Source organism: Girardinichthys multiradiatus, chromosome 4 (genome assembly GCF_021462225.1).
Source record: "Girardinichthys multiradiatus isolate DD_20200921_A chromosome 4, DD_fGirMul_XY1, whole genome shotgun sequence".
NCBI lineage: Eukaryota > Metazoa > Chordata > Actinopteri > Cyprinodontiformes > Goodeidae > Girardinichthys > Girardinichthys multiradiatus.
The window spans coordinates 38,022,424-38,040,889 of record NC_061797.1 but is presented as its reverse complement, the minus strand read 5'-3'; the positions used below and the strand labels follow the sequence as shown (position 1 = coordinate 38,040,889).

The following is an 18,466-nucleotide window of genomic DNA, read 5'->3' as shown; positions in this document are numbered from 1 at the left end:
GGACCAAAAGCAAACTTTATTTGTTTCATTTGGTGTGGTTTGTTTTCACATTGTACGTTTTGCAAGTGAACTATTACTTGTAAACAAAGCCACGCGGGTGACGATCCCATTGGACAGAAATGACGGGGGCGGGACAGAGCACAGACCCGGACATTTAGGAACAACTGTAGACGTGCTGCGTGCAGCACCTGTGTTCTGCATATTTGTGCCGTTATTAAGGCTGCAATATTATTGTGAGGCTGAAGAACAGCTCATTCAACACACATTTTGAGATGTTCCATTTATAATTTTGGAACCGCGTCGGAGAATACGTGCTGAACGCCGACGTTCTCTACGTGCAACAAGCCAGTAGCGTTGCTAAGCAACACACAGCTTATCAGGTATGATTACCTTACAACACACAGCTTTGCTAGCGGCTACGGTGGCTTTTTATGTCCAAAGAGACGTACGTTTTTGTAGTTGGTTCGGATCGGGGCCGATTTGTATTCAGACCATACGCACCAGAGTCCGTTTGGAAGCGGACCGAGACCACCTCAAAAAGTGGGTCTGGGTCCGGTTGTTTGGTCCGGACCAGGGTTCGCTTGAGTGTATTCACACCTGTACAAAAGTTCCGGACCAAGGGGGGAAACGAACTCTGGTTCGTTTAAAGCGGACCAAAAGTGGCAAGTGTGAATACACCCTAACAAAAATAACTGAGGCAAATGAGGCTAAATGAGATCAAGACTGCAAAAAGAAAAATAACAGGACATAAAAGTGTGTTATGTGTATATATTTTCTAATATCTTAAAAATAATTAGAAAAGTTTACTAAAACCTGAAAGCACTAAAAAGAGAGACATTGGCTTAAAAAGGACCTCGATTAAAACAGTTCTTATGAATTTACAAAGTTTTTACAATTATGAACAATAATTTATGCATTTTCTGGTGGAAAATAAGAATGAATAATTTCTGACAAAACATTATCAACTCTCCAAACATCATTTATCTTTTAACTAAACATTTAAACATGAGTACAGTTAGTAAAGACACTAAGCTCATCATTCTGCTCCTTCTTGTGAGCTATATGAAAGATACAAAAATCTTTAATATAATATTAAACATGTCATTATGCAGGAGCATTGGTCACATAGAAGGTGAATGAGCAGAAGCCCTGCATGTTGTTGCACATTTAATCCACTAGATGGATCTAAAGTGAAATATATTTAAGGCTTCAACTTCCACAGAAAAAAACAAAAACAAATATAATTTAACCTAATATCCAGATTTGTTGAGGAGGACATGATCATAAGTGGTCTGCATGTAGATTGGGTGGTCAAAGATACAAGAAACATATTAGTAAGTCTGTAATTCAATCTGCAGAGTCTCCTTCCCATTATACTGGCATTATACTGCAGGTTTACTGGTGGTTCTTAGTCTCTAGAAATAGAATGGGAGGCAGATCCTTTAGTTATCAGGCTCTTCTCCTGTGGAACTAGCTCCCAGTTTTAGTCTGTGAGGCAGACACCCTGTCTACTTTTAAGGCTAGGCTTAAACCTTTCTGATAAAGCTGATAGTTAGAGTGGCTTAGGTTATCCTGAGCTATCTCTGTAGTTATGTTGCTATAGGCTTCGGCTGCTGGAGGACATAATGACCACTTTCACTCTCTTCGCTACATTCTCAAACTACTCTCCAATTTTGCATTATGTGCTGTTATTTCAGCTTTTAACTTTATGTTCTCTCTCTTTTCTCTTCCTAGAAGCTACACCTGGCCTGACTCTGTGTCTACTTGTGACACCTTCCTGGAGGGGGGTATCCTCCAAACTTCTGCTGCCAATAACTTAATGCTCACCTTCTACCGATGATACACTTGGCCCCTGTCTTTCAGTGTTTAACCCTATTTTTCTCCTAGACATAGCTACTGACTGAGCTTTTACTGTGACTAACTGTATGTGCTCTCTTTCATAGTCTAAACTTGAAAACTGGCTCAAAGTTTATCTGTTTGATGAAGCCACTAAAGGAGCTACATCCATTAACATTTTACTTTTCCTTCCCATAGAAAGTACTCAGTGCGTCCGTGTTCTTTTTCTGTCTCTGCTCTGTTCTCTCAAACCCCTAGTCAGTCGTGGCAGATGGCTGCTCACACCGAGTCTGGTTCTGCTGGAGGTTTCTTCCTGTTAAAAGGGAGTTTTTGATCTCCACTGTCGCTACATGCATGCTCAGTATGAGGGATTGCTGCAAAGTCAACGCCAGTGACTGTCGACTTTCACTACATGCTCATACTGGAGGAGTGACTGTTACAAATCACTTTCTCAATGCAATCTGGTGGGTTTCCTTAGATAGAAACACTTTTTAACCAGTTTGAATAACGAACTGAATGTGACTGAATTGTTTGATAGTAAGGATTAATTGGAATGTATGTACCTGACTTGACATTTGTATGATTTGATTGAATTGACTTTGTAAAGTGCCTTGAGACGACATGTGTTGTGAATTGGCGCCATATTAATAAAACTGAATTTAATTAAACAATTACTTTGGGATGACAGCTCACAAGGTATTTTATAGATGCACATGCTGACCTGTAAAACAGCACATGCCACTGGCCAAATGCTCGACAATTTATAAAGTGGTGAATAAATGTGTCAACCCACAGTAGTGGGTTTGTAATTTAGTGTTCAGTTTGAGGAACTGACCTGTGGGTGGCAGCAAGTAGCTTTCGTTAGACAGCTGTACATGGAAAAGAGTCTACCTGTGGAAAATTAGGGGAATCTCCACCAACCACTATTGGATGCGTGCATTTTCTGCCATCTGTAGTCATCTAATTAGAGCCCATCTGTATGTAATTTAATCTCAGTATAAAGGCAGTTGTTCTGTGAAGGGCTCAGGTTTTGTTAGAGAAGATTAGTGAGCAAACCATATCATGAAGATCATGGTACATAGCAAACAGGTCAGGGATAAAGTGGAGGAAATGTTCAAATCAACCTTATGTTCTAAAACATGCACAACTGCAAACCTACCAAAACATGGCTGTTCACCTTCACTGACAGGCTGAGCAATTAGAGCAGCCAAGAAGCCCAGTGAAACATGGTGATCACATCTTTTCAGATATATGTAAACTTTGCATTTAATTTGAAAAACCAGCTTCCAGAGGTTGGACGAAGAGCGGACAGGCACAGAGTACAAATTGCTTCAGTTTCAGTGTAAGGTGGTCAGTGATGATTTGGGGAGCCGTGTCTGGTGTTCACATGTGTTCCACTTTGTGTCCAAAGTCACTCCTGTTAACAAGGAAATTTTAGAGTATATCATTATTACCTCTGCTGAAACATTTTATGCAGATGCTGATTTATTTTCCAGCCAGACTTGGCACCTGCCCATACTGATAAATGTGCCAGTATTTAACAATGGTATCACTGTACTGTTGACTGGCCAGCAAACCAGTCTGACCCGAAACCCCATAGAGGATATTGTTAAGCTAAAGATGAGACATGCCAGACCCAATAATGCAGAAAAAACATTTTGGTGGTTCATTAAATATAAACCATAATTATCAACATTAACAGAAATCAATGCTTCTCATATATAAAACTGTGTGTAACCTTTTAATGATATTATAATTTAATAAGGTGCTCCTGTAAGTGGTAGCCTACTTTTAGATAAGAGGGAAGTTTGATGAGTTTGGAGGGGATTAGTAAAGACAATGCTGAAGAAAATGTGAGGTACTACATGAGACAATTTTATAAACAGCATTGTTATGGTAAAAACAACTAATTAATAAACTATGAACCACAGGCATATCAAATCAAGCCAAGAGCTGTACAACCCGGTTATAACAATATTTTAAAGGTATTTATACATTATCAAGGATTGTTCAATTTTTGAATGATCACACAGCAGAGAAAAAAAATCTTGTTTCAACTTGTCAAAAATTACCAGTGTTTGGAGCATCTGGTTGTGCTGTACAGCAGGCTGTGGGGCACCTACATTCACTTCAGAGGCTGTGATTGGCCTAGAGGAAGAACAGCTGAAAAGAAGCCATTAAAGTAGCATCTTTCCTGGAGAGTGACACACATAAATATAGAGGACCCCCCCTTCAGGATCTCTGGAGGGGTCAGAGAACCACTAAAAGCAAAACATTTATCCAACGCTGTTATACACAAACATATATACACATAATTATATTACATAAGCTACTTGTACATCTCATGGTAGTCTAGGAAGGGAAGCATCATTAGCCCCATGGAGGTTTTAATGCACTGCATTTATTTATGAAAAAGTTGTTATTGTGCTGTTCTCAGTTTAATGAGCCGACTTTGGTTTATAGTGGATGTTAAACTGCTGGGCTGAATCCACTTTGCTACAATATATCCTCAACAGAGGGTTTGCTGGCAGTCTTCTCTGGACAAGTGATGCCCCAAGAGCCAGCTGCAAACTCCTCATCTCAAACTGAAGAAAAAGGATCCATCAAATTCTTTGGATTCCACTGTTTGTTGTGGCTCTCTTTCATAAAGACAATGCTTGTTACTTCCAGCGCCTGGATTCATGTCACACATGATTTTTTCCTGTGACATGAATCGGCTGCCCCAACATCTACCTGTAAAAGATCCAACACAAATGTTCCTTCTCAGGTTTTCATCCCTGTTAACTTTATCGAGGGTCCTGTCTGACAATAGGTAGGCTCAGGGTAAGAGAACCTTTAGTTGGCGTGAATGAGGGTCCAAAGGAAGTTGGTGCTAGCTGCGACCTCGATGGGTTTTCTGTTTGTGTGCCATGCGTGAACATGAAGCACAGCACGCTGTTTGGTAATAATCGTACACACAGAGGCGAGCCTGGAATACCACATTGCAGTTGAAGTACTTGTCTCTGCAGTTCAGATCTGAAACAAACAAAAACATAAATCATTAGCTTCCATTGCAGCTTCCTTACTAAACGAAGATATATTGTTTAAAACAAATGAAAATTAATTTCTGGGAAACAATTTGGACATATCAGTCATTACAGTGAACATATGTTCCTAAGGATGTTGAAATCATCTGGAGATTCTCATCCTCAGTCAGTAGTTTTTCCAGACAATGTAATAAAAGCAGACTGACCTATCTGAGGTATGCAGGGCTCTGGGCTACAGTCCTCCCTCTCTACTGGTCTCAGCTGCTCATCACAGGCCTCTGAGGACAGCATGTCGTCTGACAAACAGCGCACCTCCCGCACGCGGAAACCTTCCTCGCATGTTTTTGAACACTGGAAAGAGCATAAATCAGTGAATTGAGTGAGAACTGCTTCGACAAAAACTCTGTGTTAAGTGTAGTCTATACTGCTGGCATAAGGTGTGTACGCATAAATACACCCTGCAAGGACATGGTACAGTAGGGGTGTACAAAGTACAGCTCATGGGGCCAGTTGTGGCCCCTGAATTTTAATTTGTGCATCCACCAAACACAATTCAAGAATGGTACACTTCTTGTAGGCAAGAAAATAAAAATCAGTCGCACTCCCTAAAAAAAAAACAAAATATATATATATATATATATATATATATATATATATATATATATATATATATAAACTAATGGAGAGCTGTTTGTATTTTTATCACTCCTGAGTTTTTACTATTGTTACAATGTTCTTGCAGTATCCATTTTGTTCCTCTGTGTTCTTTATTGTGGTTAGGTCATGTCTTATAAGTTTATTACTTTGTGTTTAGCTTCTTACTTTTTCCTGTGTTGTGCGTTTAGCTTTATCTGCCTTTGTGCTTTCTGTGTCAATTCGTCTCTTTACCTCAGTGCCCTGGTTAAGCACTCTCTTCTGACAGCTGTTCCACATTCCCTGATTAAGCTCATATGGTTTTCCAGTAAACACACAACCCTTCCCTGTCCCTAACCCTCAAGCAGATATTCAGAAGGGATTTTAGAGTCAACAAGATCCAGAAATGTTTGGTCTTTTGGTTGTTGAAGTTATTCTAAACAACCAAACTCAGAAAGCTGAAACATTTTTGCATATTACTCACAGCACTCCAGTCAGTGTGGTACCACTTTGCTCCACAGGTCTTTATATTGCAGCTCTGCTGACTGAGCGGTTGGTCAAAGGATGAGCATTCATAGGGTGGCATGACGGTAAATCCTTCATCAGACTTCATTAAGCACACCACTGACCTCTGCTGACTGCCTGTGCCACATTCTGCAGAGCACTGGTTCAAAACACAGAGTGCAATATATCAAATAAAGAAATGCTAAATGAAGACAGGAAAAAAATCTTAACACACCAAAAGGTTCCTGCTAAAGCCTTTTGCCTTCTTTGTACCTGGCTCCAGGGACCTGTGAACCACTCGATACGATTGTCACAGGGGCCATTGTTGCAGACCTGGGAGTCTGCAGGCCGCTCACTGCCACATCCCTCCAGAGGGAGGCTGCTGATGTGGTTAGTCAGGCAAAGAACTCCACGGGTTTGGACACCCATCCCACATTCAGCAGAGCACTTCAGGGAAAGAGAATGATAGTTAAGGTGTGCAACCAGTCAGCAGGTTGATGATCAAAAACATTTTTTTTCTTCTTAGTTTAGGACAAAACAGTGAATGAAAGCTCCTTATACCTTTAAATAAAAAACACACAAGTGTATAAACAGGTTCATTTCATTTAGTGTAACAAACATATTAAACAAAAACTGTTTCTATGTGAACATTTATAATTGCAGACATCTAATAACAGTCTAAGAGAAAGAATCCTGTTCTAATCTCTGGTTCGATTTTTCTGAAAACATCTGCCATGTTTGCTCATTTTGCCAAAACAGGATTCAAATATGTATTTTCTATTATTCAAAGCTGAGGAGCAAGGACAAAACAGAGGAGAGGCAGACTGTGGGTGTTGTCTGTGATTATATATAAGTTGGTGAAGCCGTTCAGATTAAGTCATTAAGGTAAGAAAATACATTTTCTTACCACGGCTTTTGCTTTTTATCAGTATAAAACATCTACTGGTGTGAACAGATTGTTTTATCTATAAATGTATAACCACTTCTTCCAAATGTCCCTCCTACAAATCTTTTTTTCTCCATAGGGGTGCCAAATGAAGGAGAGAATAAGTATTCACTCCACCACATGTGTGGCAGAAATTTAAAGTTTTTAGGGCCAAATAACTTGCAAGAAAATAGTTCAGGACGTACTTCCAGAGTTTCAGTGGTGTGACAGACAGTGTCCTTCAAACAGTGAACATTACATTACTGTTGTGCAGTTAAAGCATGGATTGATTCTGCAGAGAAAAGACCGACTTGCAGAATCACTGCATGGTTCCCTAACAAAAAATATCAGGAAGGCATTTTTAACAGCGAGCTTTACTGGTTACACGTCATGTAGATCCTCATAAATGAGCAAGGCATAACAGGAAGTTGTGGGGATTGTATGGTCTCTATTGTCTGGCAGCACTGAATGCAGAGCGCTCCTTCAGTAGTAGCACAACCACAATGCATGAGCTTTTAAGCCTCCCTTTAGGGTGCCCATTTGTAAGGTCATCAAGCTGCTGCTCCCACATTATATTTTCTCTAAATTCCTGCTGTTCTCTAAATAAATTGCCATTTAAATTTACATTTAATAAGCTCATACTGAAGTTTCAGACTTTGCTGTTGATAGCTACTTTATTTTGGGTGGCCGGTGTGTTATGCACTGATGCCCGAGATCAAAGTTTGAAACATAAAATCAGTCTTTGACCCATTTCACCTCCATGCTATGCTGCCTTATGCAGAATTTTTTTCTTTGATACTGTTGTTTACAAATCCCTTGAATATAAGGATTGTGAGCCACAGACCCAAGCATAATAAAAAAGGCAAAGTTGTGAAAAATCTATGCTGTATGTAACTTAAATTGAATATCTTTCTATTACCTGACTATTCAAAATGTCTATCTGATTGTTTGAGATGTACTCTGAGTCCTTGTGTTGTATATAGTAGGTCAATGAAAATGAAAGAACTCTAAAGCATCTCATTATGTGCCTCTCCTACCCTGTTTCCCCACTCAGTGTAGAACCAACTCTTGGCGCAGGCGCCCATATCGCAGTTTTCTATATTGGTGGGTCGCAGATTCATGTTGCACTCCTGATCAGGAACAAAGTCGCCCACGTTGCTGACGCAGCGCACCTCTCTTGACCTCTGACCTAGCCCGCACGGCACCGAACACTACGGAGACACAGACTGCATAGTTGCAACAGTAATGCAGTGGAAGTCTGTTGCCATTTTATTTGTGCCATAAGTTTTATTTACTGCACTAGTTAACAAACTGACACAATGGCAATGTAAAAAAAAAAAAGACTAAACAGATTTACTAATGAAAAATTACAATTTTACTGATATAACTTTAAAGCTTAAAGTCACTGGATGGATTATGTATTATTAAGGGCTTAAGTCATTCTACCAGACGGTCTCCACTCACAGCGGTCCACTCGGAGCGGATCTGCCACTCGCTGCAGATCTTCAGCTGGCAGGTACTGGCTGTTTCGGGTTGCTCCAAGTGTCGACAGCGGCTCATGTGGACGTTAAGGGTACGGTTGGCGTAAACCTGTCGACACGGGACCTGCCGGTGCTGCATGCCCAGCCCACAGGTCTTGCTGCACTCCGACCACTCTCCAATGTCCCAACTACATTTAAAGCTTAAAGTTAGTAACATTGCAGTTTTTGTTTTAATCTTTTTTTTAGAGATGTGTATTGTCTGTGAGAGTTTAGATTCAGATTATGTAAAACAAAACTGAAGGTTCAGGGGGACTGTATAGAAAATTAAACATATCACAAAAGGCAAGTTCTGAAAAAGCAGCTCCACAAATCATTATCATAATAAATACTTTTTGGAGTGACAGGCTACATTATGCTGTTAAGATACACCTCTGCCATCAGACTGTTTTCCTGAAAGGCTACAGGACTGTATCAAAGCAAAAAATTCTGAAAAAAGCAAGACCCAGCAGCAGCACATTTCTCAAAACAGTCCACTTTGTGTGCCAGCTTGCATTATTTCTTTTTTTTTTTTGCAGCACTAGAGGTCTTTATCTTTCATTTTTTGACAGTAGGTAGACAGGAAAGAGGGAGACATTTGGCAAAGTTTAGTGCAAGCTGATCTGTGTTCCTAAAGGAAGCAATATATGTGGAAAAATTATTCATCACACAATGCAATATTCCTGTGTTGGGAATTTTTTCCATTTAACACATACAACCGTGAAGGACAAAAGTCAGCATGGACAATGAAAACCAGAATTATTTTATTCAGAATGATGGATAGTTACCACAATAGTGATATTGATTCTGATGACAGTAATGGTGTTATCTTAATCAATCCCTAAAATTTAATATTTTGCAGCATTTTACATACAACGTCCTTCAAGTGAAGCAATTACCAGAAATTAGCCAATGAAAACAGAAACCATTTCTCTTACAATGCTGGGCAGGGCTGCAGGTTGCAGGCCTCCTCCTGTGGAGCTGGGTGGCTGCTGCTTTCACACAAAGCATTTGACACCTCGACATTATTCAGCCGGTGGACGCAGTGAAAGACTGAATACCTGAAACCTGAGAAAAAACTATGCATTGCCTATAAAAAAGCTTTCATGTGCAAACCAAATTTTTCCAGCTGCAGTTAGATAAAATTGCATCTGATACTAATCAAAAACCATTATTCTCAAGTTATATTCTCCAACCTTTTCCACAGGAGGCGCTGCATTCTGTGGTACCAGTCAGTATCCAGTTGTACTCCCTGTCATGTTTTGGAGGAACAACAGCAGGTACCTGGTTGTTAGGAAGATGTGGTTGATGCCTTCCCCCACCTGCAAAGTTGAAGTTCTCCAGCTGAGTGTGGCTCTGCTGCTAATACTCATCATGTCCTTTCTCAGACACAGACAAAGCAATATAATGCCAGATTGCACCAGCTAAATGGATGCATACTAGAGATGCACCTCATTGAGTTTCATGGGCAATTTACAAACTCCCATTATTGCAAAACCTTTTATCTGTCTATACTGATTTATCCTATTCCAATTTCTTGTTTAAATGTTAATATAAGAAGATAGAAAAAGAGCACTGGAAACTATTTATTTAACCCTTGTGCCATAAATGTTCATTTAAACATGGAGCAGAGGCAACCGTATGTTGTGGGTGTGAGAAAGCAGTTGCTGTTAAATAGGGTTTTACTATTTTAAAACAGAGACAGAATTATTATGGCAATGACATTTTAAACTGTCTATAACATTTAGCACCGTTAGCGCAGCTAGCATTATTAAAACAGCAGTTGCCATCTATATTCCTAAGAGAATGCAGATCCTTATCTTAACACTGAGATTTCTAAAAGCTTGCCAACATTTCCAAGTCCACTGTATGCCATGATAGACAGAGGTTAAAAGCTCAAAGAAAAAACACATCAGCTTGGCTGTAATATATTCAGCCTTTCTGTTATCTGCTGAAAGTATCTCTCTTTCTTTCTCAGCCTGAATGAATTAGAAAAAACTCTTGACATGAAATAAAAATTTAATTTTAGTACATAACATTAAGGCACGCTGCACATCTTCCAACAAACAGTGTCTGAATCAGTTGTTACACAGCTGAAGGACATCAAACCTGTAAAGGGGGCTGAAGCTCACAGATCCGTTTTCAGCTTTATTGTGCAAACTTCATGGAGTGGATATTTCAACACCATCTGTCTCTTCATCATAGTCTTCTGCCCTTTCTTCATTTACAATTTCACTTTAATCAATTTCTTACATCCTTTTGCTTCTTCTAACTTTCTTTTAAAGCAACTCACTATATACTGAAAATAGCCAATTTTGAATCTTCTTACTGCAGCAACAGCTTTCAGACAAAGTTGCTTTCACCATGACCTGATAGTCTAAATACACTGATCAGAAGAAGATTGGATTTCTTTTTTTTCTGAAGGGCCGCTCACTAATCAGGGCAAACAGAAAATTATCTTTTTCTAATAACATGCCGACGTCTTGGTGCTTCTCCGCTGTTTACAATTAATGATCTGGTGGTTCATTTACCATACATTAGGCTGTAACTATGGTTAAGTATTTGTCCAAACCAATTATAAAGCACATAAAAAAAAACAAGAAGAGACCAGAGTTGGCTCTAATTTACCTTCATCTGTGTGGGTTGTTTGCTGAGGCTTGACGGTGTTCTCAGAGGGGAGAACGTACTCATAGTGAATCCCAGGGTTTGGCTGCTGAAAGATCATCTGAGAAAAAGTGATGGAGACTTTGAAAGCAGTCCTAAAACAATCTTCATTATATTCAGACATGCTTTTGAACTTTTGATAGTTGCTGTCTCAAGTAAAACTCATGCTTTTAAGTTGAAGAGGAAAGCTTTTTTTTTTTTTTTTGCTTACATAAACCTCCAGGATTTCATTAGTGGGGCCCTCAGCAAGAAAGGATTCCCCGGCTTTGCTGCTGATCTCATTGGGTCTGCGGTAGGTAAACATGGTACCCCCACCCTCATATTTCCCTGGTCTGTCAATAGCCCAGTTTCCATTTATAATGGATCTTCCTGAACGGCTTCGAAGAGCTGAAAGAGACAGAAATTAATAATCATACTGTCACTAACAGCAAACTTAAGCTCAAACCAAAAGGGAAATTCAGACATCTTCTCTATAATTATCATTTAAAGTAAAATCGTGTTGACAAGAAAAAAAAAAAGAAATACCTCTGAAGGTGCATTTCTACATCCCCCAAAATGAATTACAACTAAATGAGAGTGAAGAAATAAGAGTGAAGAAATACTTGTTTTTGAACCGCAATGTTCTTGTCTGCTGTGTCAATCTGCTAGTGTTGGCAAAGTTTTTCATGCAAAACCTGTAACAAAATCTCCCAAGATGTTTTCTGCTGATTTTGTGGATTAAATGCAAAAGGCTATTAGAAAAGCATTAGGTGTGTAACATTAGACTGGCTGGTAAAAGAGTGTTTGGACAATTAAAAGCACTGTTAGATATCTACAGTGTAGCACAGAGTTTGAATGAAAGAGATGGTGATAGAGCGATAGACAGAAAATTATCTTTAGCTTAATGTGTCTATGAACAGTGCCATAAAAATACTATTTACAGATTTCTTCTGTTTTTGCATTTTTAATCCTTCAGTTATTGTTCCAATTAACATAGTAAAAAGAAAATTTGAAAATGTAGTTTACAATATTTGGGCATTAGTTTGTGACCTTACTGTAAGCTCAAGCATCTGGGTTACCTACAGGACAGTGATCCAAAGCACAGCAGCATTTCTACATTTGAATGGCTCAAAAAACGATACAAAATGAAGGTTTTGTTTTGTTTTTCTGAGCCTTCAAGAAAACAAAATGAGGCTTTTGGAGTGGCCTAGTCAAAGTCTGGACATGATTCTGATCGAGATCCTGTGATATGACCTTAAACAGGCTGTTCGTGCTTGAAAATCCTCCAATGTGAGGTTGTTTTGTCTGATAGTAAAATTTATTGGATGATTTGAAACATTTACATGTGACAAATAAAGTTTAAGATGGAACAGTAACTGTACATGTAAATCACAAATGTATTCAGCTTATATAGGTTTTTTTTCTCTGAATGCATTGCTGAGTAGGGACAGGCACTCTTAAATTAAGTAATGTCTGGATTTCAAAATGTCACTTCAAAATATAACTCAACTTTGTCCCACTGCAGCACCTTTGTAAGAAAACAATTATTCAGGTCAAGCGATTCCTGAAGAGTCCATTGAGAGGCTGCATCACAATTGGGAATGCTTCTGGTACACAACGTTTTAAAAGGTTATGGTTTTAAAATCACAAAAGCTTTTTTTCTTATACCTTTCCCACAGTTTTAAGTCCTTTAAATGAGATGACAGATAAAATGCTGGAGTCACCTGTGTTTTCTTTGGCTACAAGGAGTAGGGAAGTGCTACCTGTTGTTAGACACTGTGGATCATCTGACTGAGAGAAAAAGATTACTACACTTTTCCCTTGCTTACAAGAAAGGCAAATTCAGCTGTTTGGAAATAGTTCCTGTTGTAAAAAACATGGACATTAATTGCAGTGGAAATCAAAGAGCGCTACCACTCACTCTTATTAATGTCACACTATTAAACTGCAGATGGCAAGCCAACAGTGGCATGTTTGTTTTCCAAAAGATGATAGTCTAACAAATTAAGCAGCTAATATTAGCTTGTACTACTGATATTACATAGTAAAGAACAGAACAGCAAATGTTATATTATTCTGGTTAATAAGTACTACCCAACTTCATGAGTGTTTATTCTATATTTTTATTTAAGTCTATGTATCAAAATATTTAAAAAAAAGATCTTACAGATAGTGCAATACAACTGAAAGAATCTATATGTTATAACATTTTAGCAGTAGGAGGAATAATTATTGCTTTATTGATTATGCTAAAGTTTTGTTTTTTACAATATTTGTGCAAATATCGTGAACCCGTGGTATTTTTCCTCGAGGTTACCAGGAGAATCTCCTAATAACATTTAACATGAATAGTTTGTTTCATGACTTCTCATGAGGTATCTTTTCACCGCTGCCTTAACAGCGTATGCAGCAAATGGATATCTAAAGTTTTCTACTTATAACCAGGGGTATATTAAAAAAGCAAAAGATTCTGAAGCCAAAAACTGTAAAGGAGGATGGAAAATGAAAGGCTGTATTTGCAGGGAGACGTCTGCTTTTAGAATGAGTGAGTAATCCAAACCTGCCACGTTTTCAACTTACAGTATTAGTCAAAATACTGAATACAGCTGCACATGGATGTTAAATTATTAACTAGGTTTAAATCTTAAATTGGTAAAGGTAATGAAAAAAATATTCAAGGACTATACTACTATTCTTAGAATTTTCCAAGAAGCACTTAAAATGCCCTGCTCTAAACAAAACAAGCTGGGACTAAAACATCGAGAACTTCCCCAGCTGTCCCTGGACAGGTCACTGATGAAAGGGCAACACAGAAACACACAAGACAAATGACCAAGCACTCAGTCCTAAGAGCAATTTAGAGAAACCATTAACCTGACATGCATGTTTTTGGACTGTGGGAGGAAGCCGAACTCAGAGAGAATCCACGTGTACACAGGGAGAATACATAAACTCCTTGCAGAAAGACCCCGGGCCTGGATTCAAACCCAGGACCTTCTTTCTACAAGGCAATAAAGCTAATAACTATGCCACTGTGCAGCCCATCCAGTGATTTAACAATATATTGCTACAGTACAGAGCAAAAACGTTTCAAATGGCCTTGATAAACAATTCTTTAAGCTTTTTGGATCTTTAAGTTTTTATTTGGACCTGTCTTGCCTTACTGATTTTCAATCTAATTCCAATCCATTTTCATAGGAATGTTTTTTTTTTTGTCTGTTTGTCCACTTAAGAGCCCTTCAGTCATTAAATGAACAATTACACGTCTCTATGGTTCAGTGTAAAGTTTTTGCAAGATGTGTTATATGCTTTTCATCTGCTGAAAATGAACCCTATGTGAAATTTAAAACATTTTTTACAGCTATACTACTTATGTCCTCCACATGTCTTCATTTATTTTTAGCAGAATCTGTGTTTCAATACAATAACTGGACCGTAGACTAATGAAAAACCAGCAAAGTCCAGCACATAGAACTGAGAAATATTGCTCAAGACCACTTCAAGAGATTACAGAAAAGTCTAGATCCATAGTGGCAAAAAATATTTATACGTAAATGCAATTTAACAGTTGCACGGTAAAGTGTTTCCATAAATATGAAGGCCAAATGTAGAAACAAGACAGATATGATGACAAACAACCTAACCTTTAACATCATGTATACAGGACTGAGTACATCAGGGATTTTCAGCTACACCACCTTGCAAAAGTATTCATACCCCTGAACTTCACTTTTTGTCAGATTACAACTACAAACCTCTGCGTATTTTTTAACGTGTCCTGGGCCGTCCTCTGGGCCTCATCCTGGTGAGACGTGCCTGGAACACCTCCCAGCAGAGAGGTCCAGGAGGCATCCGATACAGATGCCCGGGCTACCTCAACTCCACCTCTACTCCGAGCTCCTCCCACATGGACGAGCTCCTCACCCTATCTCTAAGGGAATGCCCGGCTACCCTGCGGAGGAAGCTCATTTCAGCCGCTTGTATCCGGTATCTCGTTCTTTCGGTTAAGATCCAAAGTTCATGCCCTTAGGTGAGGGTAGGAATGTTGACTGACAGGTAAATTGAGAGCTTCGCTTTTCAGCTCAGCTCTCTCTTCACCACAACGGACCGGCACACCGTCCCCATTACTGCGGCAGCCGCACCAATCCGTCTGTCGATCTCCCGCTCCATTCTCCCCTCACTTGCAAACAGGACCCCGAGATACTTGAACTCCTCCACTTGAGGCAGGATCTCCTCTTCAACCTGAAGAGGGCAAACCCCCTTTTTCCGGTCGAGAACCATGGCCTCGGAGCTGATCCTTATCAAAGCCGTTTCACACTCAGCTGCAAACTGCCCCGGTGCATGCTGTAGGTCTTGGCTAGAGGGGGCCAGCATGACCATATCATCTGCAAAAAGAAGAGAAATCCACTGGTCCCCAAACCAGACCCCCTTCGGCCCCTTGGCTGCACCTAGAAATCCTGTCCATGAAATTTATGAACAGGGCGGGTAATGAAGGACAGCCTTGTCCAACATGCTTCAGGAACAGGTCTGACTTAGTGCCGGCAATGTGAACCAAACTCCCGCTCCACTTGTACAGAGACTGGATGGCCCCTAATAAAGGGCCCCTGACTCTGTACTCCTGGAGCACCCCCAAAGTTTTGTTCCAGAAGGGCCTGTATACAGCAATAATCCATCTTTTCATCAACATCCTTGTCACTACAAAACAAAAGCACTACTGACACTATACAGCAACCAATGTGCACAATCTTACTTTTTAAAAAGATTTAAAAAGAGATCTGAAATTTAAGAATCATGAAAGAAACAAAAAACAATATCCTAAATAGATGCCTCTTAGTTGACTAATTGCATGATTAAAACAGCTTGATGACCACTGACAGCATCTTTTGCTTTGATGTGACTGTGGCCATTTGTTTTGTCCATCTGGGATCTAGTATGCCTTCCACAAGCCTGGACAGAATTATAAAAATGGGAGTGTGAAAGTCTGATGATGGGGGATCAATGTCTGTGTTTACAATAAAATACAGACTGAAAGATGAGTTCTTACATCTAGAAGCTCTATAGAAAAATATTCAAAGACACACAAAATACCAATTACTGTTGGATATGCAGTATCCAAAGGAAACTCAGGTAAACCACAAGCTCTTCAGAATAAATACAGCAACCTGCTGCTTCAAAGTGTACAGAGTAGGCTCAAGTATGCAGCAAAAAGGAAAAAACACACAGAAGAGGTTGATTATCTTCTATATCTTCATCAAGGTCTGTTTCTATTGCCCACCAAGGTAATTCCTGCTCTTCACCATCTCTGTTACGTTGATCTTTGTGGCTCCCTCTGGTATTTCCACTATTTTGTGGTAGCCAATCTTGGACAAGCTGTGTTTGAACATTCCTGAGACCAGCCTGCAGGTTGTGTTGTCACCACCGCACACGCCGCACTTGTCAACCACTTTCCCAGATCCAAGATACTCATCGCAGCCAAGGCCCTATATGGAGCAGAGAGGAGAAGGACAAGGAAGGGTTCAGTGGTTGTTATAACAGGGTAAAATGTATGAAAATGAAACATCAAAACATGCTCTGGCTATGTCCCTCAAAATAATTTACAGGGTGTGTGGATGAACCTGTACCTTATTTTTATTTTGTTTTAACTGGTTTTTATGTTGAAAAGGACCATGGTAACTTCATTCCAACACTGCATTGTTGATGGGTAAGCTACCACTCTCTACAAGGGTTAGGAACGTTTGCGTGTTTAGTTTGTAGAGAACAGATCTCTGCTTTTCAAAATGACACACAGCAAGACCTTTAAAAAAAATGTTTTGTGAATGTTCTATATTCACATAGAAACACATATATATATACTGGTTCAGTTCACAATAAAACTGTTTCAATAGAGTAAAGTCCAGCACATCGTTAAACTTCCAAAATCCATTATGCAATGTTTCAGTCAGACACCTTCATCAGGTGAACACATTCCAGTTAGAAACTTTCTAAAATATTCTTTATTTGCCAAACAATACATTAAGGAAAAATACAGAAAGATTAATTATTAATTAGAATAAATCAACATATACATTATCGGCTAACGTTTATTTTTCTGTGTCCATTTTGGAAATTCAGTTAAGGAGAACTGACTGATAAATCTGCCATCATTCAAGGTGAGGCAACACAGTTTAGTTATCCAGCACGGGAGGATTTGCTCAAAGTGAGACTTTGGCTTGAGGTGAATCACTGACACTTATTCACTGCTCAGAGAGTATGAGCAAACGTCAGCAAGGTTTTACATCTAAATTGACTCCATAAATCAACATTTCCCAAGAAATCAATTAGAACAACTTTTTCATCATGTAACTTTGGGAATGGAAATGCATTGCAAGATTGTTCTTATGTTTTCTTTAGGGGGAAAGTTTTATGTGCTACATCAGTTGTAATAAAATCAGTAACACATCAGTAGAAGTAAAATCAGGAAACTGTGTAAACAGGTGGTCAAGGAGTCAACCTGGGTTTCAGTGGGCTACTATTCATTCAAACAAAGTCTTTTACCTGACTCCCATGCAGACTTTATGTTTTCAGCTGACATATTACCATCTTTATGATAAAACAAGCACACCTCTCCTTCAGCACTGAAACTGGATTCCCAAATCAGTAAGAAAATAAAAAATAATATTTTAGGTTACATTTTATTCAACACAGATTGGATTCTGAGCTTTCCACTTTGTCATGAGGTGGAAACCATAACTCAATAGACAGATGACATAAACAAATTTGAAGGACGTGTATAATAACTCACACAACTTTTGGCTATCTCAGCGGATTATGCTGTTCTTAAGCTGCCATAAATCTGCAGCACACTTGTAGCAGTAGAATTGCTCTCTATCCTCAGCCAAAACAAACATGAAGTGCCTGCTTTCACATGAAATAGTAAATGATGGAAAAACAGAAAAGTGTTGAACAAAATAGCTAAACACTTCTGTGATGAGTATATTGTGGCACACCTTGGAGCTGTATAAAGGCAGGATCATATTACTAAACATAACAGTTCGACACAGAAGGAAAGTCAGCCTCGTTTCTTGACTTCTTTTTACAGATCAGCAAATATGAAACAAGTCTTTAGTTTGTGTAATAAATGAAGCATAAAGTAAAACCCATCGAGGTAATTTTACATTGCGGACCGACCACATTTGATGGTATCCCTGATACAGATGAGCAGAACATCTTAAAATAAACTAGTCTTTCATTGCTATAGCATTATCCCACATTGAAAAACAGAAAAATCATTCCCATATATACAGTCTATCTGGATCCTCCAGGGACCTGGCTCCTCTTTATATGCTGTTCTCCCTGCCTGCGAAGAGCTCAGCTCACAGGTTTTCTTAAGGATTTAGGTCTGG

The 18,466-nt window shown here is 39.1% G+C and overlaps 1 protein-coding gene across 1 annotated transcript in view; it reads right to left on the bottom strand.

Moving 5' to 3' along the window:
* Positions 1-4,217: 4,217 nt before the first annotated feature.
* Positions 4,218-18,466, bottom strand: part of LOC124866892 (thrombospondin type-1 domain-containing protein 4-like) — a 49,815-nt gene continuing 35,566 nt past the window's right edge. The window contains exons 8-18 of the mRNA XM_047362924.1: positions 16,360-16,564; positions 11,317-11,492; positions 11,070-11,166; positions 9,638-9,763; positions 9,380-9,509; positions 8,389-8,593; positions 7,962-8,135; positions 6,273-6,446; positions 5,980-6,159; positions 5,069-5,213; positions 4,218-4,851 (exon numbers count right to left, since the gene is read on the bottom strand). Coding sequence (XP_047218880.1) covers positions 4,709-4,851; positions 5,069-5,213; positions 5,980-6,159; positions 6,273-6,446; positions 7,962-8,135; positions 8,389-8,593; positions 9,380-9,509; positions 9,638-9,763; positions 11,070-11,166; positions 11,317-11,492; positions 16,360-16,564 — 1,755 coding nt within the window. The 3' untranslated portion in view covers positions 4,218-4,708. The remainder of the gene's footprint in view (positions 4,852-5,068; positions 5,214-5,979; positions 6,160-6,272; positions 6,447-7,961; positions 8,136-8,388; positions 8,594-9,379; positions 9,510-9,637; positions 9,764-11,069; positions 11,167-11,316; positions 11,493-16,359; positions 16,565-18,466) is intronic.